This window comes from Dermacentor andersoni, chromosome 8 (assembly GCF_023375885.2).
Source record: "Dermacentor andersoni chromosome 8, qqDerAnde1_hic_scaffold, whole genome shotgun sequence".
Classification (NCBI taxonomy): domain Eukaryota; kingdom Metazoa; phylum Arthropoda; class Arachnida; order Ixodida; family Ixodidae; genus Dermacentor; species Dermacentor andersoni.
This window is the reverse complement of record NC_092821.1, coordinates 115,725,732-115,746,772: the sequence shown is the minus strand read 5'-3', so window position 1 is coordinate 115,746,772 and position 21,041 is coordinate 115,725,732. Positions and strand designations below refer to the sequence as shown.

At 44.7% G+C, this 21,041-nt stretch overlaps 1 protein-coding gene across 1 annotated transcript in view; it reads left to right on the top strand.

The window, feature by feature from the left end:
• Window positions 1–8,007: 8,007 nt before the first annotated feature.
• The window catches only part of LOC129384337 (uncharacterized), a 48,843-nt gene continuing 35,809 nt past the window's right edge, over window positions 8,008–21,041 (top strand). The window contains exons 1-2 of the mRNA XM_055069674.1: window positions 8,008–8,626; window positions 19,338–19,459. Of these exons, the coding sequence (XP_054925649.1) occupies window positions 8,531–8,626; window positions 19,338–19,459 (218 nt within the window). The 5' untranslated portion in view covers window positions 8,008–8,530. The remainder of the gene's footprint in view (window positions 8,627–19,337; window positions 19,460–21,041) is intronic.

Sequence of the window (21,041 nt, the reverse complement as noted above, 5' to 3'; positions counted from 1 at the left end):
CTGGTTGTTTTAGCGAACACTTTCAAAAAATTGTAAAGATTCCCTGTGGGAGATGGTACAATTCCAGTTGATGAGCTGGCCTACTCGAAGAGGCGGACATTACTTGCACAAAAAATTGAAATTCACATGCGACTAAATAACAAACATTCACAAATTAAATTTGTGGCTAATTACATTATGACCCATATTGCACTTTCTAAATTCTACTCGTAGGGTACCCAAGGCGAAACCACTTGGAACGAACTTGGAACGTGGAGTACTCAAGTTTGGAGACGACGATTCCCGGACTTTGTGGCGAAATGCTTCAGCGTTATGGTTACTTTCTTAATCGAACGTCGTTTTATTCACTGAGTTACAAAAGTAGCTGGAGTAACTGTCATTCTCTCACAAACTCAACCTCTTTAAGTTAGCACGGTAGGTGGCTACCGAGATTATTGTTCTTGCTTGTAGTCATGCTCGCGCTCACTAGAAGCCCACTTCAGTGGTTACCGATTACCCATGGGCGAAAGACGCCGTCAGGTGCGCGGCTTACTATAAGGAAAGCATGCCCCCAGCAAAATGACGCCTTCTGTTATGTGATTCCTTACTTCAACAGCGTTCCGTACGCATTAGACTGCGAAACTGAATAAATTCAAACAGAAGAAGCGCAAGCTGAGCACGTTCCGCGTAGGCTCGGAATCGTGGGCTGGTAAAAAACATTTTATGCGTCCCCTCGCCTCACGTCTTATTGAACATACCGTGGTTTTGGCAGCGCTTGTGATTTTCAAAGCTCTTACGCATAGCCGAAAGTGACAAAATCACATGCAGTTATCGCGACGACTGGCTTTTCCGATTGACATCGAGAGATACAGCGCTCTTGCCTCATCCGTTGTCAATCGCGTCGGCTGAACATCGCAACGACTTATGGCAATAGCATCTCATGTAGGCACAATTCTCACGTAAGCTAGAATTCACTTCCCGTGGAGGATTTGTTATATCGAACGAATGACGAAGGACTGGCCTGTTTTGACGAAGGACTGGCTAGATGGCTGACGCACGCTATACCTTGCATGGCTTTCGTTCCCGCTCGCCGGTCGGATTACCTTTCTCTGGTGCTGTGCCGTTTGGCGATATTGTGCGCGCGCGTTTTGAGGCAACTGCGAGGGAAAATGTAGAGCGCGGGCTCCGCTTTTCTTTGCATTGTGGCTGCGTGTTCTCTTAGAAGCAAAATAGTGTGGGCTTTGCTCAGCGTGCCTCAGTGATACATCGCCATGTTTAGGGCCAGCCTCACACAGTTGAAGCAGGAGCATATGCTATGTTTTCTTTCTCTATTGCCGCAAGAGTTGAACGGGCATTCTACTCTCTCTCAGAAGGGCAGAGTGAAAAGAAGATTTCACCTTCTTGCTGATGGAGGGAACAATGCATTTCACTCCACTGGACATTTTGCTAGAGTAAAACAATGGTTTGAAGAGTAACTCGGCCCCTTTACTCCTGCGATACTCTCCATAGTTATTAGAGTGAATGCCTCTGACGGATCTGCCACTATCTACCTTTTTCTAGCTTTTTTCTTCCACCAATATTCTAAACGTGTCTCGAGTGTGAAGCGCGGTGACCGTTTGATGCTTCCATTCGCTTTAAATCCCAGCGATTCTGGAAGTTGTACGTTACCTACGAATCTATTAGTTGAACACTTTCGCATTCAATTAGGATCTGCGGAGTGCTTCCGAGATTTTCGCTGCAGCAGACAAATTCCTCATCTTGTCCCAAATATTTGCTCCAGTATGTTTTTGTCCTTAGGCAACCAACCCGAGCCTCAAATACAAAGGCACTGCGCTTCGTATTCTCCTAGACGTATTCGCTTCTAATTTCCTTCTTGCAATTCTCGTCAGTTTCCATGGTCTTTTTTTGGTGCCATTCTTTCCATCAAATTTACGGTCTATGTTTGTTTTACTTCCTTTTTGATGATTCCTAGTTGCTTTTTCGAATTTTCATTGGCCCGGTATTTGGCTGCCATCTTTCTTGATTTCTTTCATTCTGTTTTCATGCATTTGAAGTACAGATATGTGTGCATTGTGCCATCCATTTCTTTTCATACATGTTACGGAGTTTTCCCTGAAAACAAATTTTTCTCTACACGTCTCTTACTTCAAGAGAGGCTCTTCACGCGTAATGCTGCACTGTCTCATTTGTGGTTTTACCGTGCGCTCGCCTATGATCTCTGGTTAAGTTCCAACTCCTTCAAGATTACAGACTTTAGGTACAGCATTGCATTTTCCAATGTTAGTGCTACAACTGTTACCGCCTTCCAGCTTCCATGCACCACATTATAGATATTGAGGCCCAAATTGATTTATGTATCATTATTACTCCGTTACATAACCCGTTCATTTTCAATTTATCTTGATGGATGTTACAGCAAGTGTTTCCTTCGTCTATGGATACACCGGGGTATATATGTTGTTTGGCTATAGGCATGACTGGGTGTTGAATTCGTACCACGTAATTATTCGTTTCTTCCTTAAAGGTAATAATTCCCGATTTATATGTGCCAATCCTGAAGCCTAGTTTTGTCACGGCATTGCCACACATTTTAGCAAGTCGCTGCAAATATTTAGCATACTTTGCTACTGTCACTACGCAGTCTGCATGCAACAGCCTAGGGACTTTCTGTGGCAGAAGTGGTCCATTACAAATGTAAGACAAATCTAATAATTTTAATGTTTTCGTGTCAGCTTTCTATGTTCTTAACATAAGCCATAAACAATGCAGCCAGAGGTTCTCATTGCTTGAGTCCTCGGCCAATTTCCACCGCTTCGTTGCATTTCCTACTTTCCCAGACAAATTTTTCTTGGTTGTCCCTCTATATCACCTTCAGCAGGCCACCGAAATTGTCATCTGTGCAGTTTTGTTTAGGAATGTCCCATAGCAATTCCCTGACTATGACGCCGTAAGCTCCCTAATGTATTTCGAGCTATTGAAATATCTATGCACTGGGTTAGGACAAAGATATTATAAGGCTCTGTTTGGTTTGAACCCTTTCTGTCGTTCCCAAACAGTATCACTTTTCTCCACCCACTTCGACAACTCTGAATTCGTGGCTTACGTTCTCACTCTATGTACGAGGGACATTCTGAATGCCAGCTTCGTCACTTATGCTCATATGGAAGCTTTATGCCACCAAATCAAATACACCACGACATGATCAACTATACATCTTGGGCTATTTTTCCACATAGTCGCCACCGACATTGAGACATTTGTCATAGCGTGCAATCCGTTTGAAGAAACCACTCTGGTAAAACTCAGTGCCCTGCGATGCAAGGAATGATAACACAGCCCGCTCCACCTCAGCATTGTTTTGGAAGTGCCTTTCCGAAAGTGCGGCTTTCCAGGCAGGGAACAGGTGCCCTTTCACAGCGGGTAACAGAACGCACGTCCATTCATGAACACTTTGTCAACACAGGCCTGTCCGCCATCATGATTTGTACTCAATCAACCTCGGGTACGTAGATCTGCTGCTGCCCTCTCATCCTCGGCTCTCTGCGCATGCGTCATTCTTCCTCCGCTGACGCTCCTTCCGTCGTTGTACCAGCAACTAGCGAGGATTCTTAGGTGATTGTTTGTATCGCGTGCTGTACCATCTTTTCTCTAAAAAAAAAAAAAAAAAACTACGAAGCTTACTTCCTAAACGTCCCTCGTATCACCAACGTTACTATAGCTGGTCTGTACGAACTCGTGTTATCTTTATTACCTTTGATTTTTTTTATATTAAGCTTTTCTTGCTTTGACGCCATGGAAACGGAATTTTCTTCGTTTTATTCACTTGCTTCATGGCATTAGACAGCGGTGCTCGTTGGATCCAGCTGCTTGATGAAAGGTATTAGATTTCATCGCGTCCTGTGACCTTGGTATTAGCAATGTTTCCTGTTTTTTTTTCTTCATTAGTTTCCCGGTTCGTCACAGCAGCACTGCGGTACGTCTTCTCACCGCAAACGCGTCACACGGAGACAACCGCTTTGGCCACTCTCCCAAAATAGTGAAAGTGCATTCTACCTTGGCAAGCCTTAGCGCGCGTCCTCGGCGCCTCCAGGCACGGGATCCCAGCCGCTATAGCGTTAGGAATGAACGCGCAATATAAGTTTCCTTACGTTTCTCAAGCTGTCAATTGAAAACTGCAGGGTCAGCATTAAAGAACAGTGCTTCATCAGCCGTAAGGATGAAGTGTGGCTCAGAACAAAATTGCTAAAAACTGCGAAGTATTGCTTGCTTCCCGCTTTATTTGTTGCGTCGCATTTATCCTTGAGATTGCAGTGTTCGTTGGCACCACGTTATCAATATTGCTCGTGAAGAATATCTCAAACATTAAAGAAAAACTTGAAGGAGCAATGCCCCGTTTTCTTTAGAGGCCACTGTCGCAAATTTGTTGGCTTTGGTACTGACGTGTGGAATAGAGCCTAAGCTAAGCGATAGCATATCATCATCATCATCATCATCATCATCATCATCATCATCACCATTTTCAGCCTGGTTACGCCCACTGCAGGGCAAATGCCTCTCCCATACTTCGCCATCTAGCCCGGTCATGTACTAATTGTGGCCATGTTGTTCCTGCAAGCTTCTTAATCTCATCCGCCCACCTAACTTTCTGTCATCCCTGCTACGCTTCCCTTCCCTTGGAATACAGTCTGTAACCCTTAATGACGATCGGTTATCTTCCCTCCTCATTACATGTCCTGCCCATGCCCACTTCTTTTTCTTGATTTCAACTAAGATGACATTAACTCGAGTTTGTTCCTTCATCCAATCTGCTCTTCTCTTATCCCTTAACGTGACACCTATCATTCTTCCTTCCATGGCTCGTTGCGTCGTCCCCAATTTAAGTAGCACGCTTTTAGTAAGCCTCCAGGTTTCTGCCCCGTTCTTGAGTACTGGTAAGACACAGCTGTTATACACTTTTCTCTGCCCCACCACTGCCACTCTGAAAACCTGCTTTTACTCTTGAATAAAACCAGTCGACTCTCCATTCTCAATCTGTCAGAATATGTGTTACTTGTCTTCGCTAAACCGAGGTCCCAGCAGACATCGAAAATTTCTCATTTGATACGAAAATAAAGTTCGGCAGGGATTTTCCGTAATAACGCTGTTTGTCTTTATCAATATGATTCTTTATTTGAGAATAGCAGAACGATATTTGGTCTGAAAATGACTCTTTTCTGTTTTTAACCTTTCCAATATTCATTTTAGCTATAGCGTCTCCCGAGAAATGCAGGGGTTTTCTTGGCCCCTCTTTAATTCTGTATGGAACAAAACCCTCTATGCATTTACTTATGACGCTGTGAAAATGGTGCGAAAATTTGCGTACGTCATCTTCACTGTTCAAGAAAGCTAAAAATTATGACAGTACGTCGATGATAGATGAATCATCGGCTCGAGAGAAGCCGCGGAATGTAGACACATTGCCTTTTTCAGTTAGAGAAACGTTACTTAGGATAAGTAACACTGCCTGGTGGTTGGATATGTCAGGAATAATTTAACATTTGTTATTGGGCAGTAGTGGTTTTACTAAGGACAAATAGGTCAAGATATGACTTATAGATGCGAGGTATATATATGAGGTCAAGATACGAGGTATATAGTATCCTGGTAAGGTTCTCTACAACTTGTAGTAAATAAAAAAAGTATACAATATCCAATATAACTTCTGCATATTTATTGTTAGGATCTTTCAGCGAAAGAGTAGACCAGTCCATATTTGGGGTATCAAAATTGCCTGCTAGGTCAACACGATCATCGGCGCAGGTAGTTAGTCAGACCTTCTAGTACACTAAGAGAAAAACCAGGCGGTCTATACATGGGTCCGATAACATACCTTAACTTCTGATGATAGGATTTAAAAAACACACATTGAATATTAGGTGCTTCCGGCATGCTGAATATGTGGACAGAGTCCATGAAAATTAAGCATACTTCTCCACCTTGTTCTTCGCGAACTTTTGTGTACGCGCTATATTGAAACGGGACGAATTCACTGTCATAAATTGCGGGCTTGAACCAGATTTCTGTCGGTATAAATATCTGGACTGTAATTAAACAACAGAGCCTTGAAATCGCTCACCTTATTGACTATACCTCTACGAATTACGTTTAGTATTTTTCATGGAGGATCGATCAATAGAAAACAATGTGTCATCATATACCGTTGTGTACAATACGCAATAATTCGCAGACAATTTCATGTGGGTTAGCATGCCATCACAAATGTTGTTAATAAAAACAAGAGAATCGGGCCCGAAAGAAGCCATTGTGGCACACCAGACTGGACAGCAAGATTATCCCAACACCTATTCAAAACATTTCTTCGGTTTAGTTAAGAATACAACGTTAGAGCAGATAAATTAATGTAGGCTCTCACGCCTTCATGTTACCGCTAATCTCATATGGTCAGGCTATACCGACATTACTAACAATGCGAATCGATCTTTTGTTTATTTGCTCCGCTACGGTGAGAATGCACCATCCTCTGTCTATCAAATTGTTCCTATAAAAATTATAATATAATCAAAATGAAGTATGGATGCGCTGTACAACATTGCATGAACCATGCTTCCTAATTAGTACTTCTGGAAACCTTTGCAATCGTTCTATATGTCCAATCTATGCTCGAATTGCTACTATAACCTCAAACAAAGCTTGCCATGAATTTCGGCTTCTTAACTGACATGTCCATCGCTACATATACCACAACGTGTTGACCATTTCTATAGACAGTAAATATAGCCACAATAAATTTTTACGCGCCTTAACTCCAACCATTCTTGAATGAAATCACCTTCACACAGCAGTCCGAAACAATACTAATAATTCCAAGTTTCATGCATCTTTTAACAAGCAAATGCTGTGTAGCCTGAATTTCTAATTACTGATTCCATTACTTGTTAATTTTCTGCAATATAAGGTGATACTGTATTACTGTGAAGATGCCTTCCTTGTGCGCACCCATATTTTCTGCGATTTACCGTGGCTGAGATCGTGTGTTTAGAAAGTTACTTTTTACTCGTTGGATAAATTTTTCATCCTGCTGAACACATTCCCCTCCGTGATGCCTTCCAGCATAGATTCGCAAGTAAATGGATAAATAAATAATTATAATTAACTAAATGAAGCATGCAAGGCATTTCTAAGACGAGGGGAAGCAACCTCCGAAGATGTGCACAATATGTGAGTATCTTTAAAGCTGCATAGTTAAACAAGAGGCGGTTAATCTCAAAGTATTTCCCTCCGTATTCATAATTCAGTTTGTTTGTTCTGTAAAAGAAAAGGTACATTTGTGAAAAACAATATAATACAAATGTCTAAGCACAATTTTATAAATGTTTCGCTCTAGAAACGCACCAGATATTATTGATTTTATATAGATACTTCAAACACCGGCCTGTTGTTGGACACCTTTGATTTCAATCATTGCACACCTGATTTTAAAGTATCGCATTATGTCATGCGGCACGCGTGAGATGATCAATTCTTGCAAAACACGTTTGCTTATTATATCTGGTTACATGAATTTCTGTGCAAGAGAAAGGCGGAAATTCTAACCGAAATATGCTTTTCTTAAAAGGTGCATTTCTTCGAAGTACGCAGGGTAAGCTATGCTACGTTTTCAGATAAACGGCATCCCTGTACATTTAAGACGCGTTGTGGGACGTGTACTTAAAATATTTTATTGCTGATAATTGTAAAAAAAATTAAAACATTATAACTATTCGTTTCTTGGTCACATTCCTGGGGCTAGAAATATTTCTTGAATTTAATCAGAAAGCTCGCCTTTCCTCAAGCAAAAAGGAAACGTATATTATACAAGCCGCTTCTGGAAACTTCCGTTCTGTCTTACAACAGCGTTGGAAACATAAATCGCATTCATGCCGCCACCATAATGGTCGAGACAGCCTGAACATTAATCTCGTCCTGTACTGAGCATAACTAAACGCCCGCACCACTGCGGGAGCTACTGTAGGCGTCGAAAAGCAGCAAGCGAAATTCGCGAAGCCGTTCTCTTCAAACATCATATCCCGTTTAGCATTGGGGTCTCGCTGTAGCCACCAACGATTGTCAATAGTTCACTGCACGGAAGACGTCAGCTAATTTCCTACCTCAATCACATATAGCCCGCCTTGTGTATCGTGTGCCCCCATACTCTGCTACCCCATGCTCTGGCTTGCGACGTGCTGCACTGTTCTAGCAGTGGCGAGCGTAGCTTGGAGGAGGCCGGAAATGACGTCAGCTTCCGGAAGCGATTACTACCTCTAGAATGTTCCATGCTTCTACTTATTCGCGTTGCTCTCGAGCAGTTGGCAATATTCGCCTTCCAACCGCGAGGGCCTAATTTGCTGCAAGAACGTCCGATTGAGGTTCTCGTCCTTCGTCTGATTTTCCTTTGCTCGCTCTGTCGACTTGGGTGTAAATTCCAACTGCAAAACAAGTATTATTCTCCGCGGAAAGTGCAGGGCTTTAGTTGAGAAATTTCAGAACAGGAGCTTCGGACAGACGGGCGAGAATGGCTTCTTTCACTACGCCGCTAATCACGGACCTCAACGTGCACGCACTGATATTAGAAGCGAGAAGGGCGAACGGGGTTCACGTCTATCTAGACGTAAGTACTGTTTTGCCGCAAAATGGCATCCCGCAGTTTTCGATATACTTGCGGAAGACGTATGGAAACGTTGGGTCTGCCAGTCTTCAGATAGCCGAACACACTTGTCTGTTTATAGAAACGAGTGTGATGACATCTGTTTGGACAAAATTTTTCGCGCCCATCTTTCCAGCAGATAGCAACACCTCCACCTTGCACCTGTATGAAATCTACTAGTTCTTTTATTTGAATGAATCAAACCTACCACATCTTTCTCTGTCTGAAATAATTGACAGAACGTTGTTTGCCTTTTAAATTTGTGTAATGCTACAATTTCGTTGCTTAATTGGATTTAAGAAATGAAACACGGCCAAAGCGGCATAAAAACACACAAACACTCAATGAGCATTCTTTTCACACCGATTGCTTTAAGAATTCATTCTTTCCTTTAGCGATAAGAGAGTGGAATAAACTAAGTGAATCCATTAGTAACAGCTTCTCATTAGATAGATACATTTGCTAATTCAGTGGAAGAACGCCTCCTTGCCTTACAGCTCTGACTTACATAGTCAGGTTTGTTACCGATCTTCATAGCCTAACACTTTAATCTATGAGTGTTCCTTTTGTATGATGCATCATACGCATGACTGCATCCTGTTTGTCATGTTCATTAGGTATTGTATATCACACGTGCTTTCAGGTGTTTTTTTTTCTTCTTTCTTGCTTGGTTTCTTGTTTTCTCAGATTCTTCCTTGTTATAGTATATTGTACCCAAATATTGCATTTGTGATGAACTACTTAAATCTTTTGTTTAGTGAAACCAAAACCTTTGCAATAACACACTTATGATTACATAATCTATTTATATTCTTTGTTCGCAAATACTACCATATCTACTTGCCCTTCCTGTTATGATCCCATGAGGGATTGACCCCCAGTATGTTAAAATAAAAAAATAAATAAAATTTTGGCGTGATGTGTCGAGCCGGCAGAGCGGTTGGCTGCTATTCAGTATCGAAAGCCCGGTTTCACTAGGTCGATTTTTCATTCAATGAAGAATATGTTGAGAAAAGCATGTGAGTGAATCAAGTCATGTTAATTTTGAAAGAAAAATTATGAGAGCACAGTCGTTGTGAAGGTTCTCGTCCTAAAGTGAGCTACAAACTTCACTGCTCTTCTAGAAAGAGTTTGCCGCATTGTTTAAAAATACCTGCCGAACAGCGGAGCTTAACATCCGTAAAATATCAACGGATATGAAATAGGGTGGAGGGAATAGCACGCATCTCATCAATGTTTGCCCCGAGAAATATCGGGTGAGAGATCCTCGAAGGCTACGTTTGCACATTATTAACGATGGTTTACATTTAGAATGAGAAGCCACACGTAATTATCACATCAATTATTTTTTCAGCCACTTCGCTGCTTTCTATTTCACTTTTTCGAGGAACTTGGCAGCAACTTTAATGAATCTAGCACACCTCATGCATATGAGAGAGCGGTCCGGCTGCTGAGAGCGCCTTAAGGAGGGATAACAGTTTTTCAAGACGTTTGCCTGCGCCGCACGACTAATAACGCATCCAAATACAGTTTAAGTAGGCCGTAGGGCACTTGCCATTCTCGTATCTGGCCGTCGATCCTCCCGGCCGTCGGTAACCTCCTACTCATGACATTGGTGAAAAGCCAGCATTTCTTGGTAGGCATAATGACCCCTGACAAAATTTGTTTCACCGCTGACGCTCAGTTCGGCACGGTCTCTCTAGTGCGATCTCATTGACCGAAGCAGACAGACATCGTGCTTTTTATTCAAAATAAAACTGACAGAACTATTAAAGAAAGTTGGGTATCGAGCAACTGCTAAGATAATAATAGCATCGCTGCTGAGTATGAAAGTGTTTGTCCCAGCAAAAAAAGAAATTATTTTAGTGGCACCACTGCGTTTTATCAAGTTTCCAGCTGTTTAACATATGTTGTACAAAGTTGCTCCTTCAGGGACGTCTGTATTTCTCTTTTAACGCAAGGAACCTTCATCAGAAATAGGAGATACTGCTTTGAAGTATAACCCCGCGCGACAAACATCTCGGTGAACGTCCCCTTGTGCAAAGGCATTTGGAATTCTCGTGTGTCAGATGTATTATAGAACGAATTGAACAGTTCAGTCATAAGGAAATTTCGTTGCAGTGCGCCTTTACATGCATTAATGAATAGGCCAACCTTCTGAGGATGCAGGAAAGTGCAACGTATACTTCTTTTGTAATATACCAGGTGTGCTCCAAAAATAAGAAGGGCGAGAAATATGCTGACTGACGCCAATGACATGTACAAGGCAGTTTAATTTCAACGCATCTCTTCGCGTGACCAACGAGCGCGTCACGCCACCGAATAAAGGTCATTATCACCGCTCGCCGGTAGTGCCACATGAGCCATGGCGTTTAGAACGAGCGCAGCTCCCAGTTTACAAGTACGTGACCCAAGCTTCTTGCAGATGATGCGACTTCACGAATCAAGATGCACGAATCTTTGAGTAACAGAAGTTGAAGAGTGTATAATATTTCTCATCCCCCCCTCCGTATTAAGAATAGCTGTAATCAACCTACCGTTTACAAGTACATGGAAGTGTACCAATGAAACTTTGGGCCGCTCTCCCCGTTTCGTGCATTTTTAGAGACCACAAGCGAGTGGCGTACTCTTGCTCTTTCCGTCACCGTCGATATGTTTTAAGATGCCTTTGTAATTGGCAACAGTTCATTGTGCTGTCCATATCCATCTAGGTATTTGCGACAGAGGAAGGTGGACTTCTGCTCAACTTACTCTGGGGTGACTCGGCTCATTGCGCTGCAGTCAACCATTCGAGGGACTCTCGAAGGACAGCGAAGAGGCGAAGGCCTCCAACCCAGTCGAAACACCCTCATTTGATCAACAGATGACATAGGCATTCTGAAGGATGGCGAGGCTGTTCAGTCGTCCCTCCTCGTTATAGTATTTCTTGATATATTCTCCTTTCCTGAGTTTGTAGCGGATGAAGAAGCGGGAAAAGTCACTCGTGGCAGGGAGGGGGTCCAGCAATCCTTCTCTAACATCTTACCATGTGTGGTTACTGACAAATATATCCGAAACATACCAGAGGAACGCATCCCTCTCAATGTAATAATTTAACTGGTTTAACTTGTCATGCTCGATCCAAGGCAAAGCAAATGCCTTCTCTTGAATGAGACGAAGCTACTTCTCAAAGGGGACGTCATCCGATGAGCTAGGGCTTGGCCTGAAGTAATCCTGTCCACATGTGTAATGCGAACGGGAGGTGGCAGGCGTAGGCAAATGTGGCCACCCGAACACTGTTTTTAATCATTGTTTTTTTTTTCACTTCATTTTAACCACATAAGTACATGACTGGTGTACTATATAATACGAGTATATCGGTTTGCTCCCAGTGTCGCCTTGTAGTATAGGTCTTTTAAGACCACCTAGGTCTCGTCAACCATTATGTCCGTATTCACTAGCTCATTTTCTCGCTTACATGGTGGTGGTCAGGGTACTGTGGCCCAGCATGGCCCCACTAAGAGCCATCTTTGCGAGAGGTCTTAGATATGCCTTCTATCATGTGACACATGCCGGTATGGAATGGAGCGCAACACTATGAAATTGGGTGTGCAGTTCTTCCAAGGAACGCACCTTCAGGATTATCATAGATGGTTAGACGTCACACACTTACCCGCTTCCTCTAAAGGCCTACCGAAAGGATCAGTCATCTCCCCCACGTTGTTCACCCTAGCCCTGTGCACAATACACAAGGCCCTACAACAAGTTGCAGACATCAAATATTCATTTTATGCCGATTATTTCATGATATAGATAGAAAGAGGATCCTCAGGTCTCTTACAAGACCCCCTACAACAAGCTTTCAACAACGTCCAGGCTGCGGCGATGCACATTAGACTACGATATGCTCCGGAAATATCAGAGCTATTTCTATTACACAGCTCCAGGTGGATACCTTCATGCATCACAATTATGTGTGAGAACACACTCATACCACAGACCAAATGCTTAAGGAAACTAGGGTTCCATGTAAAGAAAGGCAGCGGCCCTCCGCTACACTAGAATACTTAGAAAAGAGTAGAAATTTCTTCACATGACGCGAAGGGTATCGAGTAGAAACCATAGCCTAAAAGAAGCAGGCGTGCTGCGCCTTGGTGAGGCGTTACTTATATCCAGACTTCGATACCACTTGACTTATAACAATCTCCGTAAACAAAATACGGCACGCATAAATGCATAATTCGGAACGCTATCAAGCAAGCTTTGGGACTCCCCGTCAGTACTAAAGCACTAGTGCTTGCCGATACCGTCTATATGGCCGATACGGTCTATAACAGTACTGTCGCTCAAATAATTACCATAAACAAACGAAGGCAAGAACGCGGACTTCAATAAACTGCGCAGGATAGACACACGCTTCATATGTGTGGACTTTCAACCGTCGCCGCGCACCCATACCAGCCGCATCATTACTCCCACCGCAATCTAGGTCACTCTTCAAGATCACACCACCCCTATACAAATGCAACTTGTGATCAATAAAGCTAGGCAATTCATACACAACACAGGCCTCACAGCACACATAGAATACACATATACGCACCAAGAATTATGCCTGAAGGGCAAGTCTTTATCGCAATAAAAAAAATTGGAAGAGGCTTAGCTTGGCTAATCCTAGTGGATTGCGAAAGCAATCTTCTGTTCAGGCTGTAGAGCTCCATACTGCTCATCGAACGTGTAGATGCAGTCTCGTCGCCATTTAAAGCATCCATAAGGCTTGCGGTCGAACGATCAGGTGTCGCCAAAGTCGCGTCAGCATTGAGAGCATGCATGATACTTGTAGATGCACCCAGATCAAGAGATGTTGAACGCATTCGCCTGGCTGCACAATATGCACGCCGTTTAGCTAAACGCTGTTCCCGCTCTTCATCCGTTTTTTCCGCACGTCGCCGCTTCTTAGCTGCAGCACATCGTTGCAACTTCACCTTATACACATCATCTGAAATACCGTGGAGGATTCGCTGGGACGACTGCGACGAGCCGAGTTGGGGGGCCGCTTTTCCACAGCTGGCATGACGTCAAGTTGAGCGAGCGCCTCCCCCACGGCAGCGGCGCGTGGAGGATTCGCTGGGACGATCGCGACGAGCCGAGTTGGGGTGCCGCTTTTCCACAGCTCGCATGACGTCACGTACAGCGAGCGCGCCTCGCGGCAGCGGCGCGCAGCTGCAGCATGGAGGATTTGCTGGGACGATCGCGACGAGCCGAGTTGGGGGGGCCGCTTTTCCACAGCTGGCATGACGTCACGTGCAGCGAGCGCGCCTCGCGGCAGCGGTGCGCAGCTGCAGCATGGAGTATTCGCTGGAACGATCGCGACGAGCCGAGTTCGGGCCCCGCTTTTCCCACAGCTGGTATGACGTCACACGTAGGTCACGCTAAAGGTCAGTGGTGAATTCTCCGGCACGACGGCCAAGAGCTGAAACCTCGAGCAGTATTGCTTTCGCCATAAAAAATAAAGCTAGGCGGACACAGAAAGTAGTATTGTAGGGCGCAAAAAGCATGACACCTATTAGTATATAGGCACTGCTGTCTAAGACAAAGACACTGCTATAGCTGTGCTATATAACGCCTTGCTGACAATACACACTGCAATAATTTCAAACACTGATACGACCACAGCAGAACTACATGCAGTAGTAGCAGCGGTACATCTTACACTAACACTTATCACTAAACCCAGCATATTTACTGATTCACTGTTAGCATTTAGAACTCTCATGCATGGAGGCTTACCTAATCATATCACAGAACAGTTACGAGAATGTCTCGATTTACAGTAGAGATTGTCTTGATTCTTGACGATGAGGAGACGTTGGGGAATGAAGGAGCTAATCAGGTTGCGTACGATATGATACTCTATGCCCCAAATATCCTCTGATCTAATCTATTTGTCTCACCAAAGCCTTCAACACAATTGCACACGTTTAGCGATGAGCGCAGGGCACGCCCTAAGCTACACCAATACATTAGAAGGCAAGAGGGCACATTCATCCGACAATCACTGACAAACAGCCTGTTCACGACAGCACGGAAGCACCTCCTCCAAGTTCTAATCACTGAAGACGTTCCTCGTTTTAGCCACTGTGGCGTCTATCCTTCCAAGACATCGCAAATCCTACGACAATGCCAGCCAATGCTACTCCGCTTACCGAAACTCTCATCTCTCCTACTTATCCCTTCCACTTAGTGGCTGGCCGCCCCGACCACCGTTGAAGGCCAATAATTCCTTGCAAACTTTATCCGCCTTACGCTGAAGCATGCTGCAAGGGATTCTCTGAATGAGGCCATCCATTCATTTTTTGTCGCAGAATAAAGTGATTCCTCTCTCTCTCTCTTTCTTAAGCTCCTTGAAGGGTCTAGAGGTGTCATCCCGGAACTCGTGTATCGCGATGTGTAGATCTTGAAAGTCTTTGTTGCGGAGCATCAAGTGAGTTAGCGAAAAATTTACCACGTTATCACAGTGCCCAAAATGGCCGAAACAGTGTCGCAGAGCTTGCGCCAGTTATTCGTGATGAGGGCTTGCGCGTTATTTTGGGTTTCCAGTGTAATGTAGTATATTAATTTGTAAAATTTGCGGTTGTGACGTCGACATTTGCATCACCACTGGAGCCCTCCCCGCGCGTCCCAAAAGTTGATTAGGTGTGAATCTATGTTGCGTGTCTCGGTTATGCTTACCAATGCGTGCGTGTGCACAAAATGTTTGTGCAATATCTCTGGTGAAAAAGTCTAGCGATTGATCATACCTCAGAATGGCGCCGTTGCCTGAATTGCGCCCAATGCTTAAAGCGTAACTTGCGCTTTTTTCTTCGCTCATCAGAGAATGGCAGGGCAGTGGCCACAAGATGTAATGATGGCTACTCAAGAACTCCGCCAAGGGCCCTAGCGCAATGACTCGGCCAGTATGGCGCACGAATTGTGAGGTCCGGGCACGTATCCTGTTACATTGTATCCCGCTTAGTAGGCCAATAGAGTGCATATCGCATGTTACACATGTCTTTCAATATGCGGCTTAGGGTTAATCCCAGATCTGACGTGGTGCTTTGAAATCGCCGGAGACCAAACAGGCCTAAGATGACCAATTTAGTTAAGGAGGAGGTGAAAAAGGTGCTTTCGCGAACAGCGCGCGCTGTATAGACATTCCTATTAAACTATCGCTGTACTTGCCCTGCCTGATGATTTCGAGTATTCCGTGAGGGATGTCGATGCTGCCGATGTGTGTGTGACACCTGAGAATTCTGCAAACCGGGCCACCGTACCACGAGAGGCATCCGAAATGTTGTGCTAGCGGTATAAAGAAGGGGAGCGATATGGTTTCTGCAATAGCATATGATCCACAGGCTCGTTGAACGTAGCAACGTGCTGTTGCAAGGAACCCCGCTTTTGTCAGAATTCCTATTAATTCCGTTACCGGACCAGCTGTGGCGTGTTACACTTCAAAGCAACAGGGCGTGTATTTATATGGGAATGTGAGTGCGATACGTGAGCTGCTTGTGGACGTAATATTGAGCGGCTGGCATACGCTTTTAAATCGGTGGCACTGGCGCAAGGCATTTGTACAGAAAAAGTACCAAAAGACGTGAAATTATTACATGCTTCTGACATAATTGCGTAGTGATTTCTATGCTAGAACTAAATGCTGTTGTGGAGTAGGAAGGTACGCTGTATGCACGATCGGACCTGTGTGCAGGACCTCGATTCGCTGTTTCAGCCTATCGACAGCCGCCTGCATGATGGCGTGCGTAACTGCCACTAGAGCATCCACCTGTTCTTCGCTCCGGGGACCGTTGTGACAGCTGGGTGGTCATGGTTGTTATGGCCTGGGCTTTGCCCTTAAAGGCCTTCTTCAAGGATTACAATGCCGATAGGTAAAGACGGAGATTGGCGGTGAGGGCATCTCGATGCCGCTTAAGAGCAGACTGCGGTCTCGCGCGGGTCTGAGACCTATACGGGAATCTCGAGCGGGTCCTCGAATGCCTTGGCCCGCTAAACGGGGCTCGCGGGATCGTCGGGTTTCGTCAATAAGGGTGGATATGGTCGTGGCAGTGGAGTGTTGGAGTTGGCGCTGCTCGTCCTTGAGGGCCTTTTGCACCCAAGCATTGTTGAACGGCTGTTACTCTCGCCGTTGGCAGTTCTAGTCTGTTGCAGGGTGGGTCCCTTCGCAAGACCTGCAGTAAGGGGTACCTGGTTGTGAACGAGGGGCTTGTCTCTTTCGCACGTCTCGCTAAACACCGCGTATGGTGTGGGGGCAATGGTCAACCCAATGGCTGAGCTTGAGACACGTCTTTCAATACAGCGGGTGGGGACGGTAGGGGTAGCGATGAGCTCTGCCCCATCGAAACGCACATAACGAGGCTCTTGCAGTACTTCAAAGATGACCAACGCAAGATTACACTCCCTTCATCAGTACCAGTAGGGTCTGAGTACCAGGAACCCGAAGTGTGTTATTAGTTTGGTTGACGACGTACGGGCCGCTAGACTTAATCTCGGAGTCAATCGTATTCGGCTAGCGCACTTGAGCACTCTATACTCGCGCACTTTGACCAAGTAAGGGTGCAAAAGATTGTGTCAACGAAGTTAATATTTTGTTGTGATTGTGAGGCCAAGATAAAAAATAATTTTGGACTTTAAGAATTCTGGCTGCTTGGGCTTGCTGGAATTATGTTTAGAAAAAAAGTTTATTTAGCGCGACAGCACAAAGAAAGAATACAAAGGACACAGCACTGGTTAGAAGTTAGCGCTCTGTCCTGAGCAATTTTTATTCTTTTTTACCTACTTACGTTAAGGAGACACTAAAGGGTAATGTTAAGCGAAGTTCAAGTGACAGATTAGTGTTCGAGAATCTCTAAGGCGTCAATATTATCGCGAACAGAGCCTTAATATTTTGACAAATTGACGTAAATGCAGGACATGATTAGAGACTCCGCCAGAAAATTCAGCCACTTGCTCAATGACGAAAACACTCATCAGTTAAATTGTCACAAGCACTCAACCACTGGTGGCACGAAACATCATTTTATTGTATTATAAGACGAAATAAAATGCTGCTTTTCAGTTCTATTTCATGTTTAGACAAAAGAACTCATTGAAGTTACCCTTGACAACGACTCGGGCGGTCGAACGGTTTCATTTCCGCTCGACTGCGCGCCGCTCTCGCTTTCGAGCTTCAGTAGTTATGGCGTACTGCTACGCTGGTTTTACTGGCTCGCGAAACTCGGACAAACTGTAAGCAGCAGAGAATTCAACTTCCATGTGATGTTGCGGGATGCGCGAACGGTCTACGCCGCTTGGCCAAAAATCAGCTGTAGCAGCGAATCCACCGCTCTGACTTTATCTGTCTTGGCTCGGTGCCACCCTCTGTTGTACGCTACAGCAAAGGATGGTGATGGATTAAACAACGTCACCACCCGCTGGTTGGGTGGCGGGAGATTTGAATTTCGAAAAAGGTATCCGGACCCTTCAGGTGCAACTTTCTCGTAAACTGCCTTTTCTTAGCACGAAACAAGCGTTCCGAGGTTTCTGGAATTGTATTTAAGCTGCCCACGCCGACTTAGTATTGGCCTTTATTGTCTCTTTAAACATACCTTTCTTTCTTTATTATACTACAGGTTGAGTTGGGTAACAAATGAAATGATTTCCGATTTTAAAATGCGAAAGTGCTGTGACGCGGCAAAGCAATGTTGTGGAATTAAAATGTCAGATTTCTAAGCTGGGGCCAGTCTCTCCACGTTCCGTATGGCGAACAGCCCACAAAATTAAACAAACGATACGAAATAAGTATGACAAAATACGCGGGCGCATCCGGCGAAATACTGCCGCCGCCCGAAGGTAAGCATGACATAAATGCAGCCCATACCGCCCAATGTTGCTGCGAACGTGAACACCGAGTATGAAGCTGACAGGTTCATTTTGATGCGGCATTTCATTCACTGATGATGCAGGCCCACGCTGCGGCCGAAAGGCTCGTCCTTCCGGTTCCCACGTGGGAGCGGCCCGCTTCGTGAAGACTCACGATCTGCAGGACTTCTTTAAAGTTTCACCATACCATACCATACCATTTCATTCACTTCCCAAAGTGCTGTCAGTAAAGCCCGCGTAGAGTCTGCTACAGCAATTTCTTTGCTAAACCTGCAGGAGTGAGGCTAGAGGGACGGAAACAAAAGTATATTCTAAAACACAGTGCATATGTCTGGTTTCTGTACCTTCTCCTCTGTCGGGTGCGTTAACCGTCAGGAATTCAATGGTATGATGCATTTTTTACACTGCCTGATGAGATCCTATCTTCTTACTCGTTGGCGTTCGTTCTCGTATAATTGCAGTATACATTTTTCATACTGCCTTTTCATGGGACACATCGAAGTATCATGCGAACAAGAATCGCAAAGTTATAGTACAACTTTTTCTCACCGACGAAGCGGCGCAACTGCGGAGCAGTGTTAGTGCACCCGTGCCACAGCCATGATGTTATTGGCTGTTAGAAAAGAAATCAGATAAATGTAGCAACTAATCTTAGTTGCGTTGCTTAGGAATCGCAGCGTGATGTTACAGCGATGTGCCCATTGATGTTCATAACTACTGAGCGCGAAACAATTACCAACTGGAAAATTGGGTGAAGGTCTAACACTAGCCCATTTATCCCCAGCAACCACACACCGCTGACAATGTCAACCAGAGTTATGGCACTACTATTGCGGACCTATCCAAGACAGCGTCAAAGAAACTGACCCTCACGTCCCTTGTGCGCGCAACTGAAGATAACCCCAAGTAAGTAGAAGAAGACTGGTGATTGCTACTCATTACACATGAATTATTGCTAACAAAGCATGCGAGCCCCGCCTGGGACCTGTGTCGCCTTCGTGTCCCTCTAGAAAGCACGTGTATCTTTAGAAGTGTAACAGTTATTATCGAGAAAATGGGAAACCTTGGCTAGTTAACCTGTGGCATATTCGCTCCGTTGACGAGAAAGAAAAAGTCTAGACTTATCCGAGGTATGTAAGCACCCTCTTTATTTCAGAAGAGAAAGCCTTCTCCCCACTCGGGTACAGACGAGCACCCGCTGCATGCCTGGATGGCTGTACCGTGGTGGGAACCAGATGCTCACAGTATCAGTTTACAACTTCACGCGTCTTTTACGCGGCAGTCGTCCGAAGCGACGAACTCTGTAATTAGTGTGCCCGGCGTGCGTGGCCAGCAGGTGGCCGATCGCTACAAGGTCGCCTACCCTACACCACGGAGCAAGTAAAAAAAAAAGAACGGAGTACATGGGGGCTAAATATTGGGGTGAACTTCCTTGCGGCGGACGACCGAAACGGTTTCCCATTTATTGTGAACATCGTCGCGATCATCGCCAGCCTATTTTATGTCCGCAGTAGGAGGAAGGCCTACTGCGGATTGTACTGAGATCTCCAATTAGCCCGTCCTGCGCCAACTGATTCCACCTAGCGGCCGCTAATTTCCTAATTACATCGCCCCACCTAGTCTTCTGCCATCTTCGACCGCGCTTCCCTTCTCTTGGCACCCGTTCTGTAACCTTTATGATCCACCGTTTATCTAACCTACGCATTAGAAGACCTGCCCAGCTCTATTTTTTTCTCTTAATGCCATTTAGAATATCGGCTATATCTCTTTGGTCTCTTATCCAAACGGCTCTTTTTCTATCTCTTAACGTTGTGCGAAACATTCCTCGTTCCATCGCTCTTTGTGCGGTCCTTAATTTGTTCTCAAGATTCTTTGTCAACCTTCAAGTTTCTGCGCCATATGTCAGCACCGGTAAAATGCATTGATTATACACCATCCTTTTCAATGATAATGGTAAGCTACCAGTCAAGGGCTGACAATGTCTGCCGTACGCCCTCCAAACCATTTTTTATTCTTCTATGCATTTCCTCCTAATGACCAGGGTTCCCTGTAATTGACCTAGGTAAACGCACTCCTTGATAAACTCTAGAGGCTGGCTGGCGATCCCGAACTCTTGTTTCCTTGCCTGGCTATTCATGATTATCTTTGTCTTCTGTAAATTAATTTTCAACCCCACTCTTGAACTCTTTGTGTTAAGGTCCTCATAAGTTGCTGTAACTCGTCTCTAGAGTTGCTGAACAGGACGATGTCATCTTAAAACCGAAGATTGCTGAGATATTCGCCATTGGTCTTTACTCCTAAGCCTTCCCAGTTTAATTGCTTGAATACTTCTTCCAAACACATAGTGAATGGCATTGGAGAGATTGTGTTTTCTCGTGTGACCCCTTTCTCTATAGTTATCTTCCAACTGTTCTTGTGTAGAATTAGAGTAGCTGTGGAATATCTGTAGAGTTTTTTCAAGATATTTACGTAAGCGTGAGTACTCCTT